General features: G+C 53.7%; 1 protein-coding gene across 4 annotated transcripts in view; it reads left to right on the forward strand.

Annotated features, from left to right (window-relative positions):
* The window catches only part of TBC1D1 (TBC1 domain family member 1), a 247,413-nt gene that overhangs the window by 184,687 nt on the left and 38,380 nt on the right, over nt 1-24,346 (forward strand). For all 4 annotated transcript variants that reach the window (XM_045284028.1, XM_004703352.2, XM_045284030.1 and 1 more), the window contains one exon: nt 20,135-20,323. In XM_045284028.1, coding sequence (XP_045139963.1) covers nt 20,135-20,323 — 189 coding nt within the window. The remainder of the gene's footprint in view (nt 1-20,134; nt 20,324-24,346) is intronic.

Raw genomic sequence — 24,346 nt, forward strand, 5'->3', positions numbered from 1 at the left:
TTCCATCCCTGTGCTTCAGCCCCGCCCCCTCCGCACTTCCATCCCTGTGCTTCAGCCCCGCCCCCTCCGCACTTCCATCCCTGTGCTTCAGCCCCTAGTGGAAGCTGCCACGTCAGCCGTCCTCCTTCAGGGTCTCCCTCGTGTGCGGCTGTTTGGTCTGCCTCCGCCTCTTGCTGCTTGTGAACAGGCAGCTGTGAGCAGTCACCTACATGGCGTGTTCCATGGGTGTGCCCTTGGGAGGTTTTCCATTTAGAGTGGCGTGGTTGGTGCTTCTTGGGATCTTGGGGTTGTTCCTGTGAATGCTCGCTAGTCCTGCCTGGGAGCGGGGCGAAGCCTGTGGGGGAAGGGGTCCCCCCGCCCCAGCTCCTGCTGCCTGCTGGCCCGTTCACCTCTTTCCCTGGCCTCCAGCTGAGAGGAGCGGGCAGGCTGAGGGGAGATCGGCCCACAGGAAGCAGCCCTGCCTGGGAATCGGGAGGCTCCGTCTGGGACGAGCCTGGGGAAGAGCCCTGGCCAGCTTGCACAGCTGTCCCGAGTCCCGGGGGAGGCAGCCCACAGGGGCTCAGGCTGAATGGCGCTTGCGGCTTGTCTCTGCAGGAGCCCTCGGGTGGCGGATGCGCTTATGTCCCAGAAGGTTGTCCACCCAGAGGCACCTTGGCTGGGGAGGAGGGGGGAGAAGGGAGGGAGTCTGGCAGTCTACTTTGGAAAGACCCTCCACTGAAAACTGTGGAACCCAGCGTTTACTGTGGCGCCGTGGGCTCACGCTGGCGCACAGTCTCCTGGACAGCCTCTGGGCACGGACACGAGGAGCAGACAAGCCCTGCTGTGCTTCTCTGTGAATAAGCCACCTCCCCCGCCCCATGGGTCCCTCACGCTGGAGAGTAGACTGGATGCCTGTCACCAGACCAGGCCTCACAGAACACAAAAGTCTCTGTAGAAAAGTTACCACACCGAGGTACAACCCTCGGTATATAAGCCACAACCAACCTGCTGCCCTGGACTTGATCGCAACTCATCACTGATCCTGCACCGTTTCCGAGGCTGTAAATCTTCATGGGAGCAGAAAGCCTCACATCTCTCCCCAGGTGTGGCTGCTGGATTCAAAATACTGACCTTGCGATTCGCAGCCCCACAAGTAACCCCTGTGTGTTTCCAGAAGGTCAGTCGTGGAGGCCCATTGAGCCATGGGTGGAGTTGGCCCCAGGGTGACTGGAAAACATTCCTCTCGGCTGTTCTCAGAGGGAGCTCCCACCCTGAGACCAGCAGAATTGCTTGAGGCACAGCAGCACCAGACCCCAATGCTTCTGACCCCCTCTGCACGCTGGACAAGAACAAGGCGTGGTTGCTAGCTAGGTAACCAGCAGATTGGAAATTCGAAACAGCTGACAAATCCTGTTTTCCCTCCGAGGAAGCTAATCAGATGAAAATAAGAGCCACCGCAGGCATTACTATTTACCAGGGTTTGCATTTTTACACCAAAACCAAATTCACCGCCGTCAACTCAGTTCTGACGCACAGTGACCTTCTAGGACAGAAGTAGAACTGCTCTTCGAGTGTCCAGCCCAAGCCTTGGTAAGAAAGGCTGGCGGGGCTGGGACAGGAAAAGCTTGTCCATCGCTTCCTGCCCTGACGGAGCCATCGCTGCGAATATGATTCCCAAACCTGGAGCGACTGAGGTCAAACTGTCACTAGGCCTGCCCTTGATCGAAATCCCTCAAGCTGTAAATCTTTACAGGAACAGAGCACCTCATCTTTCTTCCGCAGAGTGGCTGGTGGGCTAGAACCACACACGCTGTGGTTAGCAGTCCAACGTGAAGCCTGTCACACCACCAGCGCGCCTGCATTTTCCCACCAAACTCCAAGCCCACTGCCATGGAGCCCGTCTGACTCACGGTGAACCGAGAGGCCGCACTAGAACTGCCCTGTGGGTTCCCGAGACTGTAACTCTTCACGGGATTAGAACGCCTCATCTTTCTCCCACAGAGCAGCTGGTGATTTTGAACTGCTGGCCCCCTGGTTAGCAGCCCAGCAAGTAATGGGCAGAGAACTCTCGGATCAGCTTAGTGGCGGTCGGTATTACTACCCATGCTAGAGACGGGCCTGCTGTTGCCTGTTGCTGCCCAGCCAGTGCTTCCTCGGGCCAACAAAAGGAGAGGCTGCCCAGCCCTGGACTGTGGCCACTGTGCCCTGCCTGCTTGAGCCCACCGTCACGGTCACTGCATTCTGAAGGCCTCCCAACTTGGGGGGTCATCTTCAGACACAGTCCTCTGGTGGTAGGTAAGGCTTTCCGTGGCAAATTTTCACAGGTAGATTGACAGCTCTTTCTACCTAGTGCTTCTTACCCGGCAAACTGCCCAAACCAGACCCCCGTGGCTGACCCTGCTGGCATTTGAAACACTGGCGGCACAGCTTCCAGCCTAACTGCCACACGCAGGCCACCCGGCAGAACACGGTGACAGACGAAGCAGAGAAGTCGCCCACCAGACCTAAGTGTGCACCCAAAGCCCCTGCGTCTGTGAGATCACACAGCGAGGCTTCGCGTCCACGCGGACTCAAATCTAGCCTCGGTTACAGTCAAGAACCTCGGGCCGACTTAGGAGCAATGGCCGAGGCTTATGACAGGTCTGAGCCTGTGCCGTGCAGGCTGTGCTGGGGAGAACGGAGGCTCTGTGTGCTGGACGGCTTCTAGAGCGAAAGGTCAAGCCCATGCTCTGGATGGGACTGGTAATCCCGCTTCCTTTTTTAACTGAAGGAGAGTCTCCTTTGTTAAGTTGTTCACCTAGCCTCATTCGTTTTGCTGTGAGAATGCGTGTCTTCACCCCCACCCCCGGGTGGTGGAGCCCCCAGCTGCTCCCCACGTTCCCTTCCTGAGCCTCTGCCCTTCCATCTGCTCAGGCTCTGACCTTGTAAGACCCAGGGGGCGCGCCAAGGGAGACATTAAACCACTTTCTGCACGGACCTTTCCCGGCTACATTTGTTCAGTCACTTCCCTATAAAGGAAAAGACTCTCAGAACGTGAGCTCTCACAACATCTTAACACCCCGTAGCCAAATGGAGCGAAGCAAGTACAGTCTTAGATGAACGGTTTGCAACGCCGAGCTCCGGGTTTCCTACCTGAGAGGGTACCAGGCCTTCCGCAGGTGGTCCGTTTCCTGTCCAGGTGCGTTCGCTTGAGGGGTTTCGAGGAGTGACTAGTGACGAGGACACAGTTTGACCTCAGCCGCTCCAGGTCTGGGAATCATATTCCCAGCGATGGCTCTGTTGGGGCAGGAAGCGATGGGCTAGCTCTTCCTGTCCCCCACCCTGCCAGCCTTTCTTACCGAGGCGTGGGCTGGAAGGTCTCGAAGCAGGTTGGTTTCTCAGGCCATCCTAGGTGCGGAGACCTCCCTTCGACTACGACTCGTGGTAACTGGACGGGTGTCTGAGCTGATCTGTGCTCCGTGGAGGTGTCGTTGACTGCGTTTTTGGAAGTAGACCGTCAGCAGTTCTCTTATATTTTGGCTATGTCTAGGAGGATGTGAACTGCCGACCTTGGCTGAGTAGCTGAGCACTGGCCCCAAGAGGGGTTTGCAATGGCTGTGACCTTTGGGAGGTAGATTGCCAGGCCTTTCTTCTGAGGCACCTCAGGGTGGATTCGAACTGCCAACCTGTGGGTAGTAGCTCTTGCTGTTAGTTGGCATCGAGTCGGTTCTGATTCATGGCAACCTCACTGCATGCAACGTTGACCTCTGCTCCACAGGGTTGTCATGGCAGTGGGCTTTCTTTCAGGGACCCGAGCCGAGTGCTCACCTGTTGAAGTCTTCCAGCAATGCCTGTCAGAGGGCCTCGGGGTCACAAGACCACAGCTCCACCTTCAGCTTCCCGTCCAGTTCTGAGCCAGTGAGAAGGAAGCCGGTGGGAGGGGCTGGCCCCTCTGCCACTTGGCAGTGAGAGGGCTGTGTCGCCGGACCACCCGTAGCTCCACGGGAAGCTGGGGAGCATGGCTTTGGGACGGGGAAGGTGGCGTCCCTCCGGACAGAGCTAGCCTTTCGCTAGGAAAGAGGAGGCAGCCGGAGGGATTGCAGCCACTGCTGCCGTGGCGTGTCCGGTTCTCCCTGCGCGTGCCAGGCAGGTCCCGCTCACTGTCGCCCCTCCTCACCCAGCCCTCTGCAAAGCTCAACACTGACAGGCGTCCCCTCACCTTTTCCGCCCACCTCAGATGCCATGTTCCCCAGGCGGAGCAGCATCTCCGTTCTGACGCCCCACCGTCGGAGCGCCCCTTACTCCATCTTGAGGCTATTTATCCCCAGCCCTGGAGCTGCACTGTCCAGCACGACAGCTGCTGACCACGTGTGTCCATGCCAATGCAAGCTGTGATGAAGAACAGGACCCCCGGAGCTCCTCACCGGAGCCACGTTTCAGAATACTCAGGGCCACCGCTGGCTATGGCTACAGGACAGCGGCGCTCTCCTCCGGAGCATCCCCTCGCTACGGAGCGCTCTGTGGGACCTGCAACCCTAGATGGGGGCGTCTTTGAAGGTCTCCCTTCCACCACAAGCATGAGCAGTGCTTTTGTGGTGCCGTCCCGCTCACTGACGCAGTGAGCTGGGACAGTCAGACGTCTGCTCCTAAAGGGAGCAATCGGGGGAGGCAGTAGGCATCGGAACGGCTACTCCCAAGGGGTCCTACAGTAGTGGAGATTCTGAAAGTCATCTGTTACTCATGTTTTGGGGACACTCACCGAGACTAAGGAGGGCACGGACTCCCTCAAGGCCCTCAGGACAGTTAGTGGTAGAATGGGCTAGAACCGTGGTGGCCTTGTCTGTTTTCCCTGCTCCTCCTATGAAACCAGACCTGGTCGACCATTGCTAGCCTGTTGGCTTTCCCTGGTCTTGCCGGCTCCTGGAGAGGACTTGTTTTCAAAGCCCAGAGCAAGGAGGGGGCGCTCAGGAAATGCCTGGTGAATAGATGAGCACAAGGCTGCGTTAGTCAGTAATCTTGTTGTTGCAAGAAACAAGACGAGTCAAGCTTGCTCAGCCAGAAGGCGGCTATGAGGCATCTAGGAGTACGACTCAGAGCTGGGCACTCAGAGGTGGGCAGGAACCAGGGAAGTCTCCCTGCCTCCTCTCTTGGTGGCCATGCCATGTCTCTTCTTTCCCTGGTCTCCTACTTCTGTCCGCCAGCTTTCCCAGCGAACGCATCAACTTATCACCATCCAGTTACCCCAGCCCCTAAAGGGCTTCTAGCTGCAGCGGCACCTCGATCTGACTGCTGACCTGTGTTTGATCCCAGTTCTCGGCTGGAGGACTCATTCGTGCAGCTGTGGGTTGCTCGTCCAGGGAGGGGTGGGCGAAGCATAGAACCACCCAGGATGCGCTCTGGGGCTGTGCGACGCTGTTGCGTGGCCGCGCCAGCTGTGGGAGGCTCAGGTATTGCCTCTGGTCCCCGGAAGTTGATGTGTTCTTGCTAGCTGTATTGCTTACCAGCCAGAAGCAGACCCTGGGTGCCATGAAAACAAGGTGGTGAGGGGCGAGATGAGGACATGGGGGAGTGTCACAATTAAACATTTATATAAACAGTTCACTGTTATCCAAAAACAGATTAAATTGTATGTGAGCAAGAGCTGTAACTTCCTTGTTACTGGAAATACTTGGGCTGAGGCTGGACGATTTGGCCAGGAGAGACGTTTGATTGAGGGGTGCATTGACCCAGGAATGAGAATCGGGGATGCCTAGGCCAGTTCGTTGTCATGCAGCTCAGCTGCCCGAACGGCCAGGGTGACCTTGGAGGTGGAGAGACGGCCGGGCCACTGCCGACTGCAGGCCACCAGCCTCAGACACACGGTGAGCAGACAGTCTGCTGTGGGAAGGCTGCACCCTTCCATGCCTCCTCGCGGACATCCTTACTGCCACTGCTCAGATTCGCGGTGGCCCACTCCCCTCCAGGCGGCTCTGACTCACCGACCTAAGGTGCAGCAGAAGGAATAGCCGCCCGCTCGGGAGCCACCTCCTCGCCTGCCGGTGTGTTTGTGTTCCCGCCATGGCCGCTGTGTTGGTTCGTCTCCTTGGCCCGCTGTGGCACCCTCCACGGTGGCCCATGCCAACCATCGGTCTTTCCCAAGACAGTGTTCAAAGTCCGTGAGCGACAGCCTCGCTTCTGAGGGGCGTTGGGTCGTGTTTCTGCTGAGCCTGGGTCGCCGGTTCTGTTGGCAGGCCCAGGTTTGCTCAGTGCCCTTCACCCGACGACGCCAGTGACACGCTGTGTGCTGTTGGGTAGATCCCAACTCAGAGGACTGAGGAGCTCTGTCCCCACGGGGTTTCCGCGGCTGCCATCTTTACAGGCACAGATCCCAGCCTATTCTCCCCTTCAGCGGCGGGTGGGTTGGAACCCTGGGCGTTTCCACTCAACAGAGGCAGTGAGAAGGTGCCGTTGCCCCTTCTTTTCCGCATTTCAGCGCCATAACGTGCTGTGGTGGCTCTGCAAGGTCCACCGTGAAGCCCCTGCACCCCACAGAAAAAGCACAGCCCAGGGCGGCAGCCTCCACATGAGGCGTCGCGGAGCCACTGCTGCTGTCAGCTGTCTCGCCGAGGGTCCCCTTCCCGCTGTCCTGCCCCAGGCACGGGCCCCTGAAGCAGGTGGGACCAGGTCTTGCTCCCACCCCCTGCTTCTGAGCAGCACCCTCATTGACTGCTTCCAAGATCAGAGTGTGTTCACGGTCGCAGCCGGTCATGGTCTGTGTGTAACGTCCTTCACCGGCACCATAATTCACAGGTGTCCGTTCTTTTTCTGGACTTTCGTAGTAGGCATCTTACATTTCCAATTAAGAAAATTGAAATCAGGAAAGTTAAAACAAACAAAAACAGAAAAAGGAGATCTATTTAATCCCCACAGAAGGTTAAAGCAGAAACCTTTTTCTCCCATAACTCCTGGTATTAGCAAGTCTGCAGATTGAGTAGAAATGCACAGATGTCTTGAAAGGAGCCCACACAGAAAAGCCCAGCTGGACTGGAGCGTTTGGAGCGTGGGACCGGATGGTGGCGCTGGGACTCCTGCGGGGAATCGAGAGCCTCTCCTCTGTAAGGCTTTTCCTCTCCGCCAACTGCTGGTTTCCGGGGTGCTCTCTCGGCAGCGCCTCACGCCAGGCCGTGCCTCAGGACCCTCTGCTCCCTCTGATCCCCGAGTTTCTGCTCCCCTCCCCCACCTCTCAGTAGTGAGGAGCCCTTTGTCACGGTAATGCCCACCGAGATTCCTAATTTCTCTAGTTCCCGCAGGAGGGAAGGTGGCGGATGTTACAGCTCCTGAGCTCGCATCCTAGGGAGAGGTTTAGGAATTGATTTTTAAAGTTACATTTAAAAAATGTAAAAGCCCATGAGTGAAGCCTTCTTTCCCCTCCCCCCCATGACTGTCAGAGCAGAATTGGGTCCCGTGGGTCTCTTGAATGGCTGATTGGGGGGAAGCCGACAGGCTGGCTGCCTGGCCTTTCTTCTGCGCCATTTCTGGGTGGGTACACTTGAACCGCTGACCTTTCAAGGATGATAATCATTTGCACCACTCAGGGAGCTCACGTGTCCCATTGAAAAAATTGTCAAACCGTAATACCCCACCTCCCACCCCCAATCCAATGGACTGCCTCTGAGCCTCGCAGGGTTTCCAAGGCTGGGATCGTCATGGGGGCAGATCACCGGGCCTCTCCTGAGAGACATGGAAACTCGGTGAACAAAATCCTCACTGTGTTGGGGTCTGTTCTGACCCAGAGAGACCCCCTTGGTCAGAGAAAACTGCCCTTTGGGATTTCTGAGACTATAAGTCTTTACAACTCTCAGAGTGTGAGGAGCCCTGGTGGCATAGCCCTGGTGGCATAGAGGATTACCCATGGAGCTGCCAGCCACAAGGTCAGCAGTTCAAAACCACCAGCAGAAAGACGAAGCTTTCTACACCTGGGAACATTTGCAGCCTTGGAAACCCACAGGGGCAGTTCTACCCTGTCGTAGAGGGTCGCCATGAGTCGCAATCAACTTGATGGTAATGAGTTTTTCTATTGTTGTTCTCGCGGGATGAAGCTAGCCCGGGGTCCACATGGCCTGTGCCCATTTTCTGCTCTTGCTTTTTATCTTTAACAGTTTTATTGCTATAACTGATTCTATAACGGACATAATTCACATATTATATAAATCAATGGCTTAAACATATTAAAGAGTCATACAAGCATCACCATAATCAATTTTAGGACATTATCTTCCACTCATTTTATTAGCTCCATCTCCCCCCAGCCTCCCTGCCAGAGCCATAAGGGACTCCTCATCCAGGCACCGTCCTACATTCCCTGCCCTCGATTTCATAGCCACCTGTGTGCTTCTCAGCCTTCCTCATAGGGTGGTGACCCCCAACCATAAAATTATTTTCGTTGCTACTTCATCACTGTCATTTTGCTAGTTATGAATTGTCATGTAAATATCTGAGATGCAGGGTGTATTTTCATTGTTAAAAATTAAGCCTAACTAAAGCATCGTGATTAAGCACAACAACGATGTGATTATGTATTGTGAAATAGGTACTTCTAATGACAAAGCAATGAGATTTGGGGTGACAGTCATCATCCCGGTACTCCTATGTGGGTGATGGTCTTAGACAGCCTCTGAAAGGGCCATTCAACCCCCAAAGGGGTCGTGACCCACAGTTTGAAAACCGCTGATATAAACAGAGACATACAAAAATGAAACAAAACCAAAAAACCCCCAACGGCAATAACAAAATAAAGCAGGAAAACCTTAATCGAAATAGAGCAGCAAAGAGCCACTAGACGCATTTTCAATGGGTCAACAGGGAGAGCAATAGGACAGGGGGTTACAGTTTCACCGAAGGGCGCCTGCAGTGGTCGGTTGCCCATGCACTCTGTCTGATGGCAGGGCTATTAGCCCTGCTCGGTGGCCAGAGGGGGTTCATGGAGGTGGAATGGGAGCCTGCAAATGGGTTTTGGCTTTCCCTGTCAGCCACAGGCTTCTGTGTGTGCGAGATGAGGCCATGGAAGCTCGAAGGCTAGCACAGAACCACTCAGCTAAAACCCGGCTCGCCCAGCTGCCCAGCAGTCCTGGCTCCTGACAGAGAATGGGGCCTTGTAAGGAGAGTAGTGAGACCTGGGGTTTTCTGGGTGGGAAGGTCATGCTCCCACATACAGCCCTGGGAGTGTTGTGTTGAGTGATGGGGAGAGCGGGGGTTCCTGGTTCTCAAGTTCCTGCTTCACAGTGTGCATGGACTTTCCTACCCCTTCTCCCCAGAGACGCACACAACTATTTCCTAACTTTCAGGCCACGGGCTTCCTTTCATGGATGCTGACCCCAGATCCTCTCCAGATAAGCATTGTGAAATGGGATGGGTGGGGTCAGACTTTTGTAGTCACTAATTCATGTGAGCAGAAGGGAGGGCAGGTTCAGGGCAGCATAGCTGGAGCTTTGAACAGTTCATTTGTGGTCAGCAGTTGCATCCAGGGCCCTCCTCCTGGGACCGTTGTCTGAGCCCACACCCCACCAGCGCTGTGTGCTGCTGCGCATGACCTGTGCGTGTTGAGAGTGTTCCTTGCCTCTGGGACCTGTCCTCGGTGGGCGCACGTTTCTTTCTTAGTCCCTCTATCCTCATTCTAAATCCTGACCCTCGCCCCCAAATAGTACTGTGCTTTAGGTGAAAGTCACGCAGTAAACCAGACTCCCATTTAACAATGTTTTCGACACACTGTTGCATGACAATGGTTGCATTTCCCACAATGTGTCAGCAGCCTTGGGCCCTCTTTGTCTGGCTCCTCTCCATGGATCTAGCAGCCCTGCCCCTCCTTATCTTCTCATTTCTGCCTGAGGCGTGACTTGGAACCAGGGAAAATGGTTCCTTCTTTGCTGGGTCACCAAGGACTAGTTTCTTCTTTAACTCTTTGGTTTCCTTCTTTCTTTCTTGTTCCACAGTGTTTTTATCCAAACCCGCTCTTAGCTTGTTTCTGTCTCCCTGCTGCTGTGCGCCATGCTGCCCTGGGTGTAGGTGTGCTGTGACTACTCATTCTTTGGTCTGGAGGCTGTATGAGGGGGTTTTGATTCATTTTCCTGTAAATATATGTTGAAGCCCCCTTTTGTGATTGTGAGCCATAAGGCATTTCTATCTCTCGCTGTTTGAGGATGCGCAATAAGTACACTTTTAATTTTACAATCCCACCAGTGATGTGTAAGGTTCAAGTCCCCCTACAACCTCGCCTGCGTTTGTTGTTCTCAGGACTGACCTGAAATGCAGTAAGCATTTAAATGAGGAAGCAGGAAGCTTAAAAGCTTTAAATGAGGAAGCAGGAAGCCTCTGACCCTGTTGCCCATCTCAATATAACTGTAACTCTTTGGAGGCCGCCTTCCTCTCCATGTGAATGAATGATTTATTTTCCCATTTTGTTAAAGAGCTTTGTTGGTATTTGCATTGGGATTGCATTAGATTGATGGATCGCTGTTGTTAGTATTGCCATTTTCCCAATACAGAGTCTTCCAATCCATGAGCATGGGATAATGTGTGCAGTTGTGTAGTCTGCCTAGTTGCTCGCAGGACTACTGTCTCACACTTTTTCTTAGACAAGTCTTTTGCCTCCCCGGTTAGGTTTATTCCTAGGCTTTTGGTCTTTGGGGGGGGCTCTTGGAAACGGGGCTGCTGTCTTACTTCCTTTTTGGGGTTCTCATTTTGAATGTAGAACATAGGTTCCTAAGTTTATCTGACCCATCGTCCCCTGCTCAGAAAAAAACCCGATTCCTCAGCCCCACTTCCTTCCTGGCAATGAAAAATGGTTGTACTCTAGCCTATAATCCAAGATAAAGTGTAGGTCCCTGGATTTTGCAGCCCCCTGGATTTCAGCAGCCCCCAGGAGGTGGTACAAATAGCCCATTTTGGGAAACATTGATTTTTGTGTGGTGATCTTGTACACTAACATTTTGGTGAATCTTTCTGGTTAGAACCAGTGGCTTTCCTGTGGAATCTCCGGGGTCTCCTATTTATAGGACCACATTGTGACGAGAGAGATTTACTTCTTCCCCTGTGTGTTTGGCAGGGCTCCCTAGAGAAACTAAACCAGGACCTTATGAGTAGATGGATGGATAGATACAGATATATATAGATATATGATAAGTTTGTACAGTAAGAAGGAATGTAAGAGCTCTGTAAATCCACACAGCAGTACAGAGGGCTCAGTTCATCTCACTTTTGTGGAACAAGTTATGTGCTGGGAATCCTTCAACTCACGTGGACTGCCAGGTCCAAGATCAAGGAAGCAAGGAGTCTTCCCTGAGGCAAGGCAGGCAGAGCATGCCCAAAGGCAGCAGACAGCAGGGTGGGGCAGCAACAGTCAGTAGCTCAGGAGCTTAGCAAAGCAGGCCCTGATGGGCTCTCTCACTCAAGGCTGGCAACAGGACCCACCAGCTTCAAGCTTAAGCAACGTACACATTAGCTGTGTGGCGAAGTAGGTCTTGAAGGAGCTGAATTCAAGCTCTAGAACATGATCCACAGGTTGGCTTGGCCCACAGGTAGTATAGCACACAGGTTGAGGCAGAGAACTAGTCAAAGCCGCAGCACGCTGGTCTGATCACCGGGGAACTAGGGAGAGATGGATGCTGGCTGTCTGTTTATTTCAGTCGTCCTCCAATCAAGTTGCAACCTGACCAAACTCCGCCCTAATTGGCACAATCAACCTAACTATCACATCCTACAATCCAGTAAAGGCTACTCTTTGCTTCTCTTTCTGCACTGGCTAGGGCTTGGAGGACAATGTTGAATAATAGATGTGACAGTGGGCATCCATCCGGGTCTTGTGCTCTTGCTCAAGGGGAACAACGTTGGCTGCTTTCCCACTCATGCCCTTACTTATGTTGAGGAATTTCCCTTTGGTTCTGATTTTGCAGAGGCATTTCAATCAGGAAAAGGGATTCGATTTTATCAAATGCCCTTTCAGCATCCACTAAGACGATCGTGTGATTCTTTATCTTTATTCTATGGTGAATTATTGATTTTCTACTGTCGAACCACCCTGGCATCCCTGCTATGATTCCCAACTGATCATGAGGTCATTAATTTTCAGATGTGCTGTGGGATTGCTGTTGGCTACAATTTCATTGAGCATTTTTCCCTGTGCATTCGTAAGTAGAATGCTATGAATATAGCATGCTCGGTGAGGCAGAAGCTTATTGACAAAGAGGATGGCTCTCAGTGAGTTGGATTAACGCAGTGGCTGCAACCAGGTCTTGCCTGGAAGAACACCTGGAGGTCCACCGCGTCACCGCAGTTGCCCCTGAGCCGTCCTGAAGCTGGTGCATGCCCTGCTCAGCCGTCCCACAGGTGCGGTGCCTGCAGGGAGCTGCAGGGCGGTGGCCACACCACCCTGTCCTTCCTGGCTCCCAGTTCTGACGGGGCTCCTGGAGCTGCTCAGAGACAGCTCAAGCCAGGCATCAGCGTGCCAGCCTAGGGTGTAGGCACGAACCAGGAGCCAGAGGAGCTCCCTGGGGGTTGGCTTCGGTAAATGTGCTTATAACTTGGTGTTCACCCAACATCCAAATCACGGAATGTCTATTAGACGTGAAGGGATGCCTGTTTGTAGTCAAAACCCACTCCTGAGTGGCAAGAGGCAAAAGCGGGCCCTTCTCTCCAGCATCTGCATGTTGGGCTACTACCTGCAAGGTCAGCAGTTTGAAACCACCGTCTGCTCCGTGGGAGAAAGGTAAGGCTTTGTACGCTCGTAAAGAGTTCACCCTGAAAACTCACAGGGCAGTTCTCCCTGGCCTTATAGGTTCTCCATGAGGTGGAATTGACTCGATGGCATTGAGGGTTTTTTTTTGTTTTTCTTGAGCATCACCAAAGGGTTGTGCCGTTTTGCCAGCCCCTCCGCTCCCCTCCTTGTTCACCCACTCCTTCCTTCTTGTCCCTCAACTGCTTCTCTGACTCAAGTGCCTGCCCTTAGACCTCACAGCTACCACAGTTGTTCCTGGTGGTTCTTGCTGCAGCACAGCCTGGGCCAGCACCTCATCAAGACCCCGCCTCCCTGCTCTCACTTCTGCCGGAGAACCTCAGTGCGTTTTTGCCGCAAGCGGATTTTGTCTGACCTCAGTCTCTGGGGTGTTGCCCCTTGCCCTTCATCTGCTAATGGATGTCCACTCTATGTAGACGGGAAGTTGGACTTAGGAATTAGGCCCTGTCACTCTAGACGTGTACTTGGGTCTGCGCCTGCAGGTGGCTTGGAGCCCTCCCGGGCTGGGGTAAGCCCTGTCCTCCCTGACAGGGAGATAGTCAGGGCGAGGGAGTGGGGTCAAGACAGAAACCTGGGAGGAGGTGGTTTTGAATCACTGGAGGGACTGCTTTTAGGACCCATCCCTGTGTCTGGCAGAAAGGTAAAGAAAGGCAGTAACGAGTACCCAAACCCGTTTCTGTCCAGTCCAGTCCAGCTCAGTGGGCCTGTGTGTGGCTGGGGCAGCCTGCTCTGTACGGTCTTCTTGGCTTATCTTTCAGAAGCAGGTTGCCGGGACTCCCTGTCATGGCACTACTAGGTCAGTTCATACTGCCAGCCTTTCTGCTAATAATCGAGACGCACCCCACTCCCTGCCACCGAATCGATTCTGACTCACAGGGTCCTAGAGGACAGGGGGCAATTGCCCCTGTGGGGTTCTGAGACCCCGATGCTTTAAGGGTCTGGGAAAGCGTTGTTCTTCCATGGAGCAGCTGGTGGGTTTAAACTGCTAACCTTTCACTTAGCAGTCCAACCTGTGACCTATTCTGCCACCCCCAGAAGGACACCACTAAAGGGGCCACATCAGTGACCCGGACATCCAGGTGTTGTGGATTCAGAAGGGAGACAATCTGAGCTAGGGCTGTCGTTGGCTTTGCTCCGGTGGGTTCCCCTATCAGGGTCCCCAATCTAGACTCCCCTCCTGCAACAATAAAAAAAGCCCTGGGTTTTGTCACTCCTTGAAGACTCAGGCCAGGCCACCAATGTTGCTTGGTCACAATAAAGCTTGGAACTAGTGCTTTCCACACGGTCCTCTCCTTTTTCGATATCTCCTTGGCTGTTGACTGTGTTTTATACTCATTACCAGCTGCCTCCACGTCGACACTGACTCACAGGGACCTGGCGTGTGTCAGCACAGAGCTACAGGGCTGTCAGGGGCTGGTTTTTAGGAACTAGGTACCCAAGCCCTTCTTCCCAGGCGCCTGTAGGTGGTCTCAAACTTCCAGCCTTTTGGTTAACAGCCTAGTGTGCTGTTTGAACCCTACCAAGAACTCCTACCAAAAGCGAGCCAATCCAACTCTCAGCAGCCAAGACCACCTGACTGGGCTCAACTTCCCGAAGCAGTTTCATCCTGAATTATCCCTCTGCAGCCCCCGAAAAAAAAAAAAAAAAAAAAAACTTTACAGGAAAAGTTTCACAGATGGGTCAGAATAGAACATCTCTTTGGGGATTCTGAGGCTGGAAATCCTTACAGGAGGAGACAGCCTCCTCTTTCTCCCTCAAAGCAGCTGGTAGACTTGAACTGCTGACCCTGCAGTTAGCAGCCCAACGCACTATTCACTATGCTACCAGGGTTCCCACAGCTCCTATAAAACTGGGACTCGGACCTGCTCTGCTACAATGGGGTGGGGGCTTCCAAACCTCAGTGGCCAGGTTCCCCGGCATGTATCTGGCAAACCCCGAGTGAGCTTCACCTGGGGCTGCAGATGCAAAGGTAGGCAAGCTGCTGCCTCCTCCCAGGCTCCTGTCTTAACATAAAGGCCAAATAAACTAAACAAAACAAAACAAACTCATTGCCATCAAGTGGATGCTGACTGACTCATAGCAACCCTATTGGGCAGCGTAGACCTGCTCCTGTACGTTTTCGAAACTGTGACTCTTTATGGGAGTCCTGCCTTTCTCCCTGGAGCAGCCGGTGGTTTTGAACCACGCTCCTTGCCGTCAGCAGCACAGCTCGTCCTCCTCGGTGGAATGGCTGCCCACCGGATTCTGAGTGAGTGGAAAGCAGGACAGGGCCCTGGGCTGGGAAACGAGCCGCCTGGGCCGCAGACCAAGGCTGTGCCTGTGCCCTCTGTGGCCGTGGTGGGGCGGGAGGGCTGCCTGGGGGCCACTCTTGCTCCCGGGTCTGTGTTGGCTTCTTTACAAGGCTGCCGATGTCAAGATGGGTCTGACTAGCAGGCGTGTGTTCTCAATGAGAGACCGAGAGCTGAGTGGTCGGATCCGGCGCCACTTTCGAAGTTCATAGGGAAGAAAAGCCCTGGATGTGGTTATCCAGTGGCGTGCGCCAGCCCCCACTTGGGTTAATGCTCGTGAGCCCCCTGGAGCAGGCTGCCCTGGTTAGGCCTTCTCTCGCCTCTTCTCTGGAGCTTATGCCGGGAAGACTCCCTAGCCTGGCACCTTGAGATTTGACAGATTCATCTTTTGCCACCTGTGACTCCCCGGATCCCCAGACTCAAGGTACGACCATAGTTCCCACGCTTTGCAGCGGCTGACCTTCCCTCTGGCCTTTGGCAGGGCCTGGGTGGTCGGGTTCTAGCTGTCCGTGTGGGAGCCCACGGTTTGCTGTCCGGCCACCATTGGCTTGTATGTTACTGAATGCCTAGGCTTCAGCAGAGCCTCGGCCGAAAACGACTGGGGAGGAAGCCCCTGCAACCTGCTTCGAAACTGCCTAGGAGGACTCTGTGAATCACAGCTGAACGCCGTCTGACTCCCCGTTGTCATGGGGCCCGGAGCGTTCTCTTTTGTTTGCTTGTGCGAGGCATCACCAGGAGTGTGGGGGCAGCGGATGACAGCTGTCCTGCCCTGTCGTCCTTCCGGAGGGGGTGCTGTCCCCCGCCCCTCAGCTTGAGAGCATCACTTTAGAGAGACCACGCTCATACCCCTCTCGGGAGCCCCCCCTCGCCGCCCCCGCCCCCCACTCCTGCTATTTCTCCCACAGAGCTGACTCCTGGGGGAAGAGGCTGGGGTCGCATTTCCTAATGTTATCTGGTAGATGGCAGGAATCCTCACAAGGCTGATTTACCTCATCTGTGAAACTTTTCCTGTAAAGTTTTATCCTCCCCACCCTCCACTACTCCCTTCCCCCGGTTGGGGGAGCAGGAGTGTGGAGGAATAATTCACGCACAAAACTGCTTTGAAAAGTTGAGCCCCAGTCAGGACGTCTTGGCATTGTAGGGCCCGGGCAGGGAGTGGTGATGGTTTGCTTGGTTCTTTTCCATTCTGGACGTGTGTTACCCCGTCTCTGCCATCTGGAAAAGCCCCAGACTCCACTGCCTCAGAGACCCGCCACTTCAGTGACGGGTCAGCCCACGGGCAGGGCAGAGCCACCCCGCAGGGCTCCCCAGGCTTGGATCTGTGGGCGACACAGTGCCACCCCTTTCTCCCGCGGAGCAGTGGCTGGCCTCTCAGTTAGCAGACCCGTCTAGGTCATTGCACTGCGGGGACTCCTTCTGCCACAGAGGCTGTTGCCCTTGCACCCCTCCCAGCCCTGGCTCGCCCGTCCCAGGATGGTCCAGGCCGCCTCGGCCACCCGTGCTTCTCTGTGTACTCAGCCATTGCTACCTGTGTTCAGCTCCGTGATTGACAGGAGAAGGAGGCCCGCCCCAGAGTATCCTGACCACAGGGGCCAGAGGTCGCAGCAGGTTTGCTGCGGGCTGTGGGAACCGAAGGGAGGCCTTTCTAGAAGGGGCAGGGCCTGGAGTGGCCCGAGGCAGCCTCCCAGAGGGCATGACCTTGAGCTGGGCCTCAGAGGAGGGAGAGGGGAAAGACAAAGAAAGGGCAAGAGGGCATCCCAGGCTTTGTGAGGGACCGCCCAGTCTTCATGAGTTGCCTCTCTGGAGGCCCCTTGAGACCTCGGAGCTGGTCATACCAAGGGCAGTGGTCAGGGGCCCCTTCCACGCTGTTTCTTTCTGCTCTGAATGGAAAGAAGCTCTTCCCCATTGCTGTGCAGTTTTCTTCCTTAGCCCCAGCCCCACTCTTAGCAGCAGGGCCTCGGAAACCCACAGGGACCGTTCGGAGATGCTGCAGACGCCCCACTCGGTGCACAGTGAAGCCCCCGCAGTGAAGGGCTCGTCTATCCAAAGCGGCCGGGGCCTGGGGCTGAGGGCCCTGTCTGGCACTGTGATCGGGCCGGCTTGCTGACCTCACCAGGATTAGCTATAAATCAGAAACTCCAGGCATTCGTTTTCTTGCTGTGATTTCAAAAAGCCTTCCTACGATTTAGAAAACAGAGGAAATTTTGAGAACAATAACACCACCTGCACCTGCTGCTGCTTCTGCTCAGCAATTCTTTATCAAGCACTTGCTGGGTACCATGAGACCACTCCGTGCCGGGCACACCAGGTGGATGGGGCAGCAGGGCCCTGCTGCCTTACAGCGGAGTGGCTAGAGGGTCGGTGTGTCTCCTCCCAAGTAGTGTATGTGTGTGCACGCCCGCTGTGAGTGCCTGATGGTTGGCGGTAAGAGCCGTACTGCTCACATCCACTTGACCTTACTGGGAAACTGAAGCAGAGAGGAATCAGCCTTGTCAAGTCATCCTTGAGCAAGCATGACTTGCCGACCTTAAAAACAAGAATTGGGAGAGTCCCAAGTATAGTCCAGGCAGCTCTGTTGCTCACTCAACTATAATGCCTCTTACCCTCTTTCTATAGGCAAGCTCACGTCAGAGAGAGCATTTTGATTCGTGATTTTTAATGTTTTGTGCAGCATTACCTGTACATAGAGCTATCTAGTTATTTCTGGCCTTCCCCCAAAAGAAATTTAATTTTAATGTATTCATTCATCAGCAGATGTGGTAATAATCTCTTTTAGAATAATTAATACCAGACAAGTCTCAAGGAATTGGAGATTATGATGCCCCACATGTCCAACTCTTCCATGATGCTATTCAGCTGCAAAAACCCCCCCCACACACACACACCAGTATGTTTCCCTGTGTCCCTGGGGGCCACAACTCACTGCAGCGTCCCACAGGAGGAACTCAACAGAACCCAAGGAAATGTCTCATGGGGTGGTGGGTGCTGTTGGTCCCAAATCAGAAGTCAGGCAGAGGTAGGCCAACGGGGGATCCAGAGTCAGAAACCCCAAATGTCCAGACCACATAGCCAGTCATCTTGCTTCTATCAAAGCTCCCTCAGGACAACGGGGGTCTGACTTTCCAGCGGAAGGAAGAACATGTGGAATTGAACAGCAGCACCAGTGCGTATCCAGGGAAAGCAGAGTGTGGCCTGATTTGCGACCAGTTTTAAGGTGGAGTCTTAAAGATGCCATCAAGGAAACAAAGTGGGGCCTGCTTCATACCCTGTCCTAAGCCTTTATCCCACCCTGCTCCTGGTCTTTAGTGGAGAATGCCCCCCAGCACAGGACTGTAGCCGCAGGCACGTGAAGTCCAGGATGACAGATGTCACATAAGGAAGTATGGCTGGAAGGGCCATGTTAATTGACTATAACTCAGTAGCCTCATCATGAAAGATAGACACCGAAGAAATAAAGATGATAAACAAGTCACTGCTTTAAAGCGATCTCAGAACATTATTACAGAATTGCCTATGAGCATTTTAATTCCGTCATCTTAAGCATGAAGAGAGAAACTCCTTCAGGAAGTTAAACCTTTGAGAGTTGGTGTTTGTTTCATAGCAGGAAATCAAACCACGCTTCGACTACTGAGCCGTCAGTGCCTCCGTGTACTGCGCAGAACAGCCGGCACAGAGCGCTGAGCTGGAGCGTGCTGCGCAGGATTAGGACGCGTCCTTGGTGAGCGCTTAGGAGGCTCTCGCTGTCCGCCCAGGGCTTCCCCAGCATCCTGCTTGGAGATCAGCACTTTACCCACAAAGCTTCCTTTTACACCCACGCTCTCCTCCGGGATGCACCATGTCTCGTGAGGCCCATTTGCCTGGGGACTTCTGCACTCCAGTGTCCTGGTGAGCAGGTGGAACGATCCCACGCATGTCTGAAAAAGAGGTGCGTGTTAACAGCAGCGCTGCACACCAGTAGCAGATGTGCTGCAGTTGACAAGGGTGCACAGGCGTGCCATGTGAGGAGGTTTAAAAGAATCAATAGAATTGTGGGGCACATGGTAGAGGGGCCTTCAGTGGCCATTGCTACTCCTAGTTTCTGAGTATGTTTTTGCCATCTTCCAAAATATTTCACCCTCGCAAGGAGCTTCCAAAAGTTGGTGAGATAATTCCATTCTCTTTTCAGATCATACTTTTCCATGAGCTGTTCAAAGCCCCCCTCATTAACTCAGTGGTAGAATTCCCACCTTGCTCGTGGGAGACCCAGGACTGATTCCCGGCTGATTCGCCTCATTCCTAGCCACTACTCATCTGTCAGTGGAGGCTGCCTGAGGCCACGATGCCGACAACTATCAGCAAAAGCTTCCAGACTAAGATGAGCTAGGAAGAAAGGCCTGGCGATCTACTTTTGAAAACCAGCCCCCGAGATCTCTTTGGATCATAGCAGTCCTCTCCGTAAGCATCCTGGGGATCTCCCAGCACCAGGCTGCGTTTGGTTGCTTTGTGCGTGGGGCCAGGGCAGTGACAGCTCACAGCAATGGATGAACATCAGGTTCCTTAAGCCCCCTTGGCCTGTTTGCTTTTATCCAATACATGAGCAGTTACACATCATCGGGAGGTTGTGAGTGTTATGTCAATCACTGATCTCAAAGCCGTGGAACAGTGGTGCACAGGGAGTGTGACCTGAATAGTTGCTGTTGCTGTCAACATGCCGGTCTTAACTTGGCCAGACACTTTTTTTTTTTAAGAAACCCATTGCACTTCAAGATGTGGATGTCTTGGAACATTTTCTTAGCTACCGTGGTGGCATGTGCGTACTGCGCCCGTTTGTGGCCAGGGCAGCCATGGTGGCTTGCTGGTCATGCATGGTGCTGCTAACTGCAAGGTCGGCAGCCGCTCCGTGGGAGAAAGTTGAGGGTGTCTGCTCCCCGAAAGAGTCCCGGCTCAGACACCCACAGGAACGGCCGACCTGTCCCGTGCGGGGGCCATGAGCTGACACTGACTGGCTGGTCATGAGTTTGCCGCTTGAAGTTGGCGGTGTCACTGTCTCTAAATGAGCAGGGCCTGCCGGTTGGGCACCGTATGGTGAGTGTAAGATTTCACCGACAAATGACCCTTCTGGTATGTGCTCTTCCCTCCGCAGATTACTCAGAGCTGGGAGGAGAACTGCCCCCTCGGTCTCCCTTGGAGCCAGTCTGTGAAGATGGCCCTTTCGGCCCTGCCCCCGAGGGGAAGCGAAGGACGCCCCGGGAGCTCCGGGAGCTGTGGCAGAAGGCTATTCTCCAGCAGATCCTGCTCCTCCGGATGGAGAAGGAAAACCAGAAGCTGCAAGGTGGGCCCCTCCTGCTTTCCGTATCGCACACGTGCTTGCGGCCAGACCGCCGCGCGGGGTCTGGGCACCTGGCAGCAGCATCTCCTAGGTGCGTGTGGTTTTTGCTCCCTCTCTCCTTCCTTCATCCGTAGTCCTCCACCCTAACCTATCCTTGAGTGTAGTCAACCTACCCTCCCTCAATCATTGAAGTTTACACATCTTGCTCGGTATACATTTCCCTGGACTTAAGGAACAGGTATGAGACTTTCGCACTAGCCAACCTCTCCTCTGCTGGTATCGAGAAGATCAAAGCAAGACAGGGATTCTGATCATCTAGACTTCGTTCCTTTCCTGTTTCCATCCTGTCACTTGAACTAATAAATAAGCACTGTGGTCCAAGTAGCTGAGAGATGACGCTTATGTGCTTACGTGCTGTCATGGGCAAGAGCCTTGACTTGGAGGACAGGGAGCTGCCTGGACTTTTACTAGAGTGTGTGAGATACAGCGAGTTAGGGTTCTTCTAGGAGTAGTCTTTGTAACTGCCTCTAAACGGTGAGGTGTGGCCATGCAAATCAGGTGCAGGGGACTGTAATGAAGGAATTGGTCAGTTTTGTCATCCTGCTAGGTTTAAAAAGAGCCACCTCAGAAGCAGGAACAGGGGGGTCCATTGCCATCAAGGAAGAAGAATCAGGGGTGAGCATGTTCTTTGGATTCCCAAGATCCCCACGCTGAACCCCTTTGATCCAGGAGACACAGGGCTGTAACAATGGAAAAGTGGCAGAGAAGCAGGACGGGAGAGGCAGCAGAACCAAGAGCTCAAGTCAGAGCGGAGCAGTGGGCTTCCTAGTCCACAGTGCCTTTGGGCAGTAGGCTTGCTTGTGGCATGGGGTGTTCGGTTTGCTGACTCCTGAGGCCAGCACCTTAGGACTGAGGCTGATGATGGAGTAGCCTGCCCTTTGGGCATATATTGGCAGTGCTGAAGGAGCTTTGTACCTTGCCTGAGTGGCCAGAGGCCAAGGACCAAAGAGAGGCATGTTTGCCAGTGTGGCTGATTAACAGGGTTAAAAGTACTTGATAACGTTGTCCGAGCAGGGTATAGGCCAGGAGATCACAAGGTTGAGCGTCTGGGATCAGAAAGAAGTATACCAGCAGGCATGGCTGAGGAGAGGTGCTGGAAAAACTGTGTCTTGAGTATTTCCGATTCTGCATTGGACCCTGCTAAGCTTCCTGATAAACTCTCTAGTCATGATATGATATGGGAGTTCTGTGGGCCATTGAAAGGGATCGTCAAACCTGGCAGAGAAGTAGAAAAGGCCTTGGGAGAGATGGTTGATGTCGGGACTGACAAAGAAGGTTGGAGGGTGGATGCATGTCTGACCTTATGAATCGGCCTTCGGTTCATGAAGAGTTTGAGCCTCATCCCACTCGCCTTAGGAAGTCAGAAGAGGTCAGGTGTAGCCCCCTGGCCCTTTTCCCAGGGTACTTTGAGCATCCTCTTTCAAAGGGTGTCGTGATGCTATTGCCCAGACCCTCCTGAACTTAGTCTGCCTTTAGTTGAGCATTGTGTCAGCCCGGGCTCTCTGGAGAAGCAAAGCCAGTGTTGCTTGTATGTGTATGCAGATACAAAGAGGAGGTTTATATCAAGTAAAGGCCTACACAGTTGTAGAAGTAGGTTAAGTCCAGTTCAGTTTAAGTCCATAGGTCAGATATAAGCTGGAGGCTTCCTCCCGACTTGTGTAGCTGTGGAAGCTGATAAATGAGGAAGCAGGAGGGCCTACAGGCTGCTGCATGCAGAGGTAAACGAATGCAAGGTCAGCCAAATGAGCCCAAGGTCAGCAGTCTGCTGAGGGCTCCTGGGATCTGCAGGCGATAGACCAGGAGGTCGACAAATCAGCCAGTAGAAGGCCGTGGGGCAAGAGCGCTTAGCTCTGCTCAGTTTCTCTCTTACACAAAAGACCTCTCCCCTAACGAGAGGTGCCATCCAGTTTCCACATGTTAGGTTGGCCTCCACCCCTGCCTTCACTCAGGAGTGTCCAGTTAACATAAACTCTGACCATCACAAGTATCCTCCATGGTTACAGATGGTCTTCTCTTGACCATGATGTTGATGTTCGTCATCATTGATGGAGCTGAAACCATTGAAACGGAAAATAAAAGGACCTCCTTCACAAAGATGCCAAATGTGAGGAACAAGGGTCACAGGCAGAAGGGGTCTCTCATTTGGGACCACCAGCGAGAAGTGAAATCGAAAGTAATGGACCCTCCTGATCTGAAAGTAGCCCCAGCAGGTGGGATGGGTTGCTCGTGACGGTGGGGAGCTCTACAGTCAGCAGGACTGAGGCTGAAGCCCCTGGCCATCCCACTGAGGTGCTCTGCCAGGTGGCGATGCAGAGGCCAGGAGTCTGGAGCAGGCCAGGCTGTTGTCCCCACTCTGTCTTCTAGGCATCCCCAAGTCGGTCTCCAGTCCGAGGTCTCAAAGAGGGTTGATGGTGATGGCGTTGGTGAGCAGTCCACCAGCTAAGGGGCAGTTTGGAGGCATGCCACTTACACACATTTGTATGTTGGGATTCTTGTTGAAAAATCACAAGGCAGTTATATTCATCACGTCTTTCGTAAACCCGGAGGTGTATCCCAGCCCAAGTTCTGGCGCATGACAGCCATGTAAAATCAGGGGGTTGCTGTCAACTTGGGCTGATATTGCCCAGAAGGAATGGTGGCTGTAATTGATTGGACGAGATCAGTCTGCTGCCAAGCAAAGCCCACTCTGCCGTGTAAGTCAGGACTGGGCGTGGTTGCGATGGTGGTTGTGGTGGAGGTGGTGGTGGTGGTGGTGGTTAGGTGCCATCAAGTGGATTCCAACCCATGTGGCGACCCTGCACACGGCAGAATGAAACGCCGCCCCATCCGGTACCATCTTCATAATTCTTCCCGGGCCCGAGCCCATTGTTGCCGCCACTGTTGCCAATCCATCCCGCGGAGGGTCTTCCTCTTTTTGGGTGCCCCTCCCCTCTACCAAGCATGATGCCTCGCCCCAGGGACTGGGTAGAGCAGGGCAAACAAGTCCGCTTCCTCAAGTGACCAGGCCTTGCATTAAGTTTGGCGGCCCTTGCCCACATCTTTCTGCCGCCGCCTCTTCCTTTCCTCTGGCCTCTGGGCAGTGTTCAGTTCTGTGTGGTCTTTTGTGTTACTGCGTGAGTGCATTGTACAGAGGCTGCGTTAGCTTTATCTTTGTGCAGCCAGCACAGTAAGCACACGATGCATTCGTCCATTGTCTTCAGTGTGTACACGTATTACCTGAGGAAAGTAATCGGGGCGACAGGAGCCTACTCAGGAATTGCCTAAAAATATCTGCAGAGATTTGTTGGGTGGGGTGGGTGGGAGCTTTCTAAAGTTAAACACAGGAGCAAGATCTGACGAGAACTAGCCAGGGATGTTCTGCCCTTGAGAGAGGCAGGGGTCCCATTGCAATTTTTATTTTTTAATGACTCCATCAAGGAAGGTTACGTGGTTTCTGGGTGTGGCTCTTGGAATTTGTCAAAGCTTCAAGCTGACTTAAATGAGAGGAACATGACCTGGGAGGTTCTTCCTATGGTTACACCCCTTTCCTGGCTTTTGAAAATTAGGGAACGCCTATTTATTATTATTCTGGAAGCAAGTAATGTTCAGTGGCACTGGGATTAAAATGCCCCACCTCTTTCCCAAGCTGACTGCACGAAGGGGCCACACGGACCCCTGGGAAGGGGTGTCATTGACTTGTTCCGCCTCATAGCCACTCCGTGTGCAATAGAACGGAGCACCAGCTGGTTCTGCGCCGTGCTCCCCAACGTTCTTATGTTTGAGCTCACTGCTGCAGCCGCTGTGACGGTCCACCTCCTCAAGGGCCTTCCTCTTGTTGATGCCCCCACAGCAGATACCTGCCCACAGCCGATACCTGCACACAGCAGATACCTGCCCACAGCCGATACCTGCACACAGCAGATACCTGCCCACAGCCGATACCTGCCCACAGCCGATACCGGCACACAGCCGATACCGGCCCACAGC

The sequence above is a fragment of the Echinops telfairi genome, unplaced genomic scaffold (assembly GCF_000313985.2).
Source record: "Echinops telfairi isolate 266 unplaced genomic scaffold, ASM31398v2 ScPeMD7_7468;HRSCAF=8506_0, whole genome shotgun sequence".
NCBI lineage: Eukaryota > Metazoa > Chordata > Mammalia > Afrosoricida > Tenrecidae > Echinops > Echinops telfairi.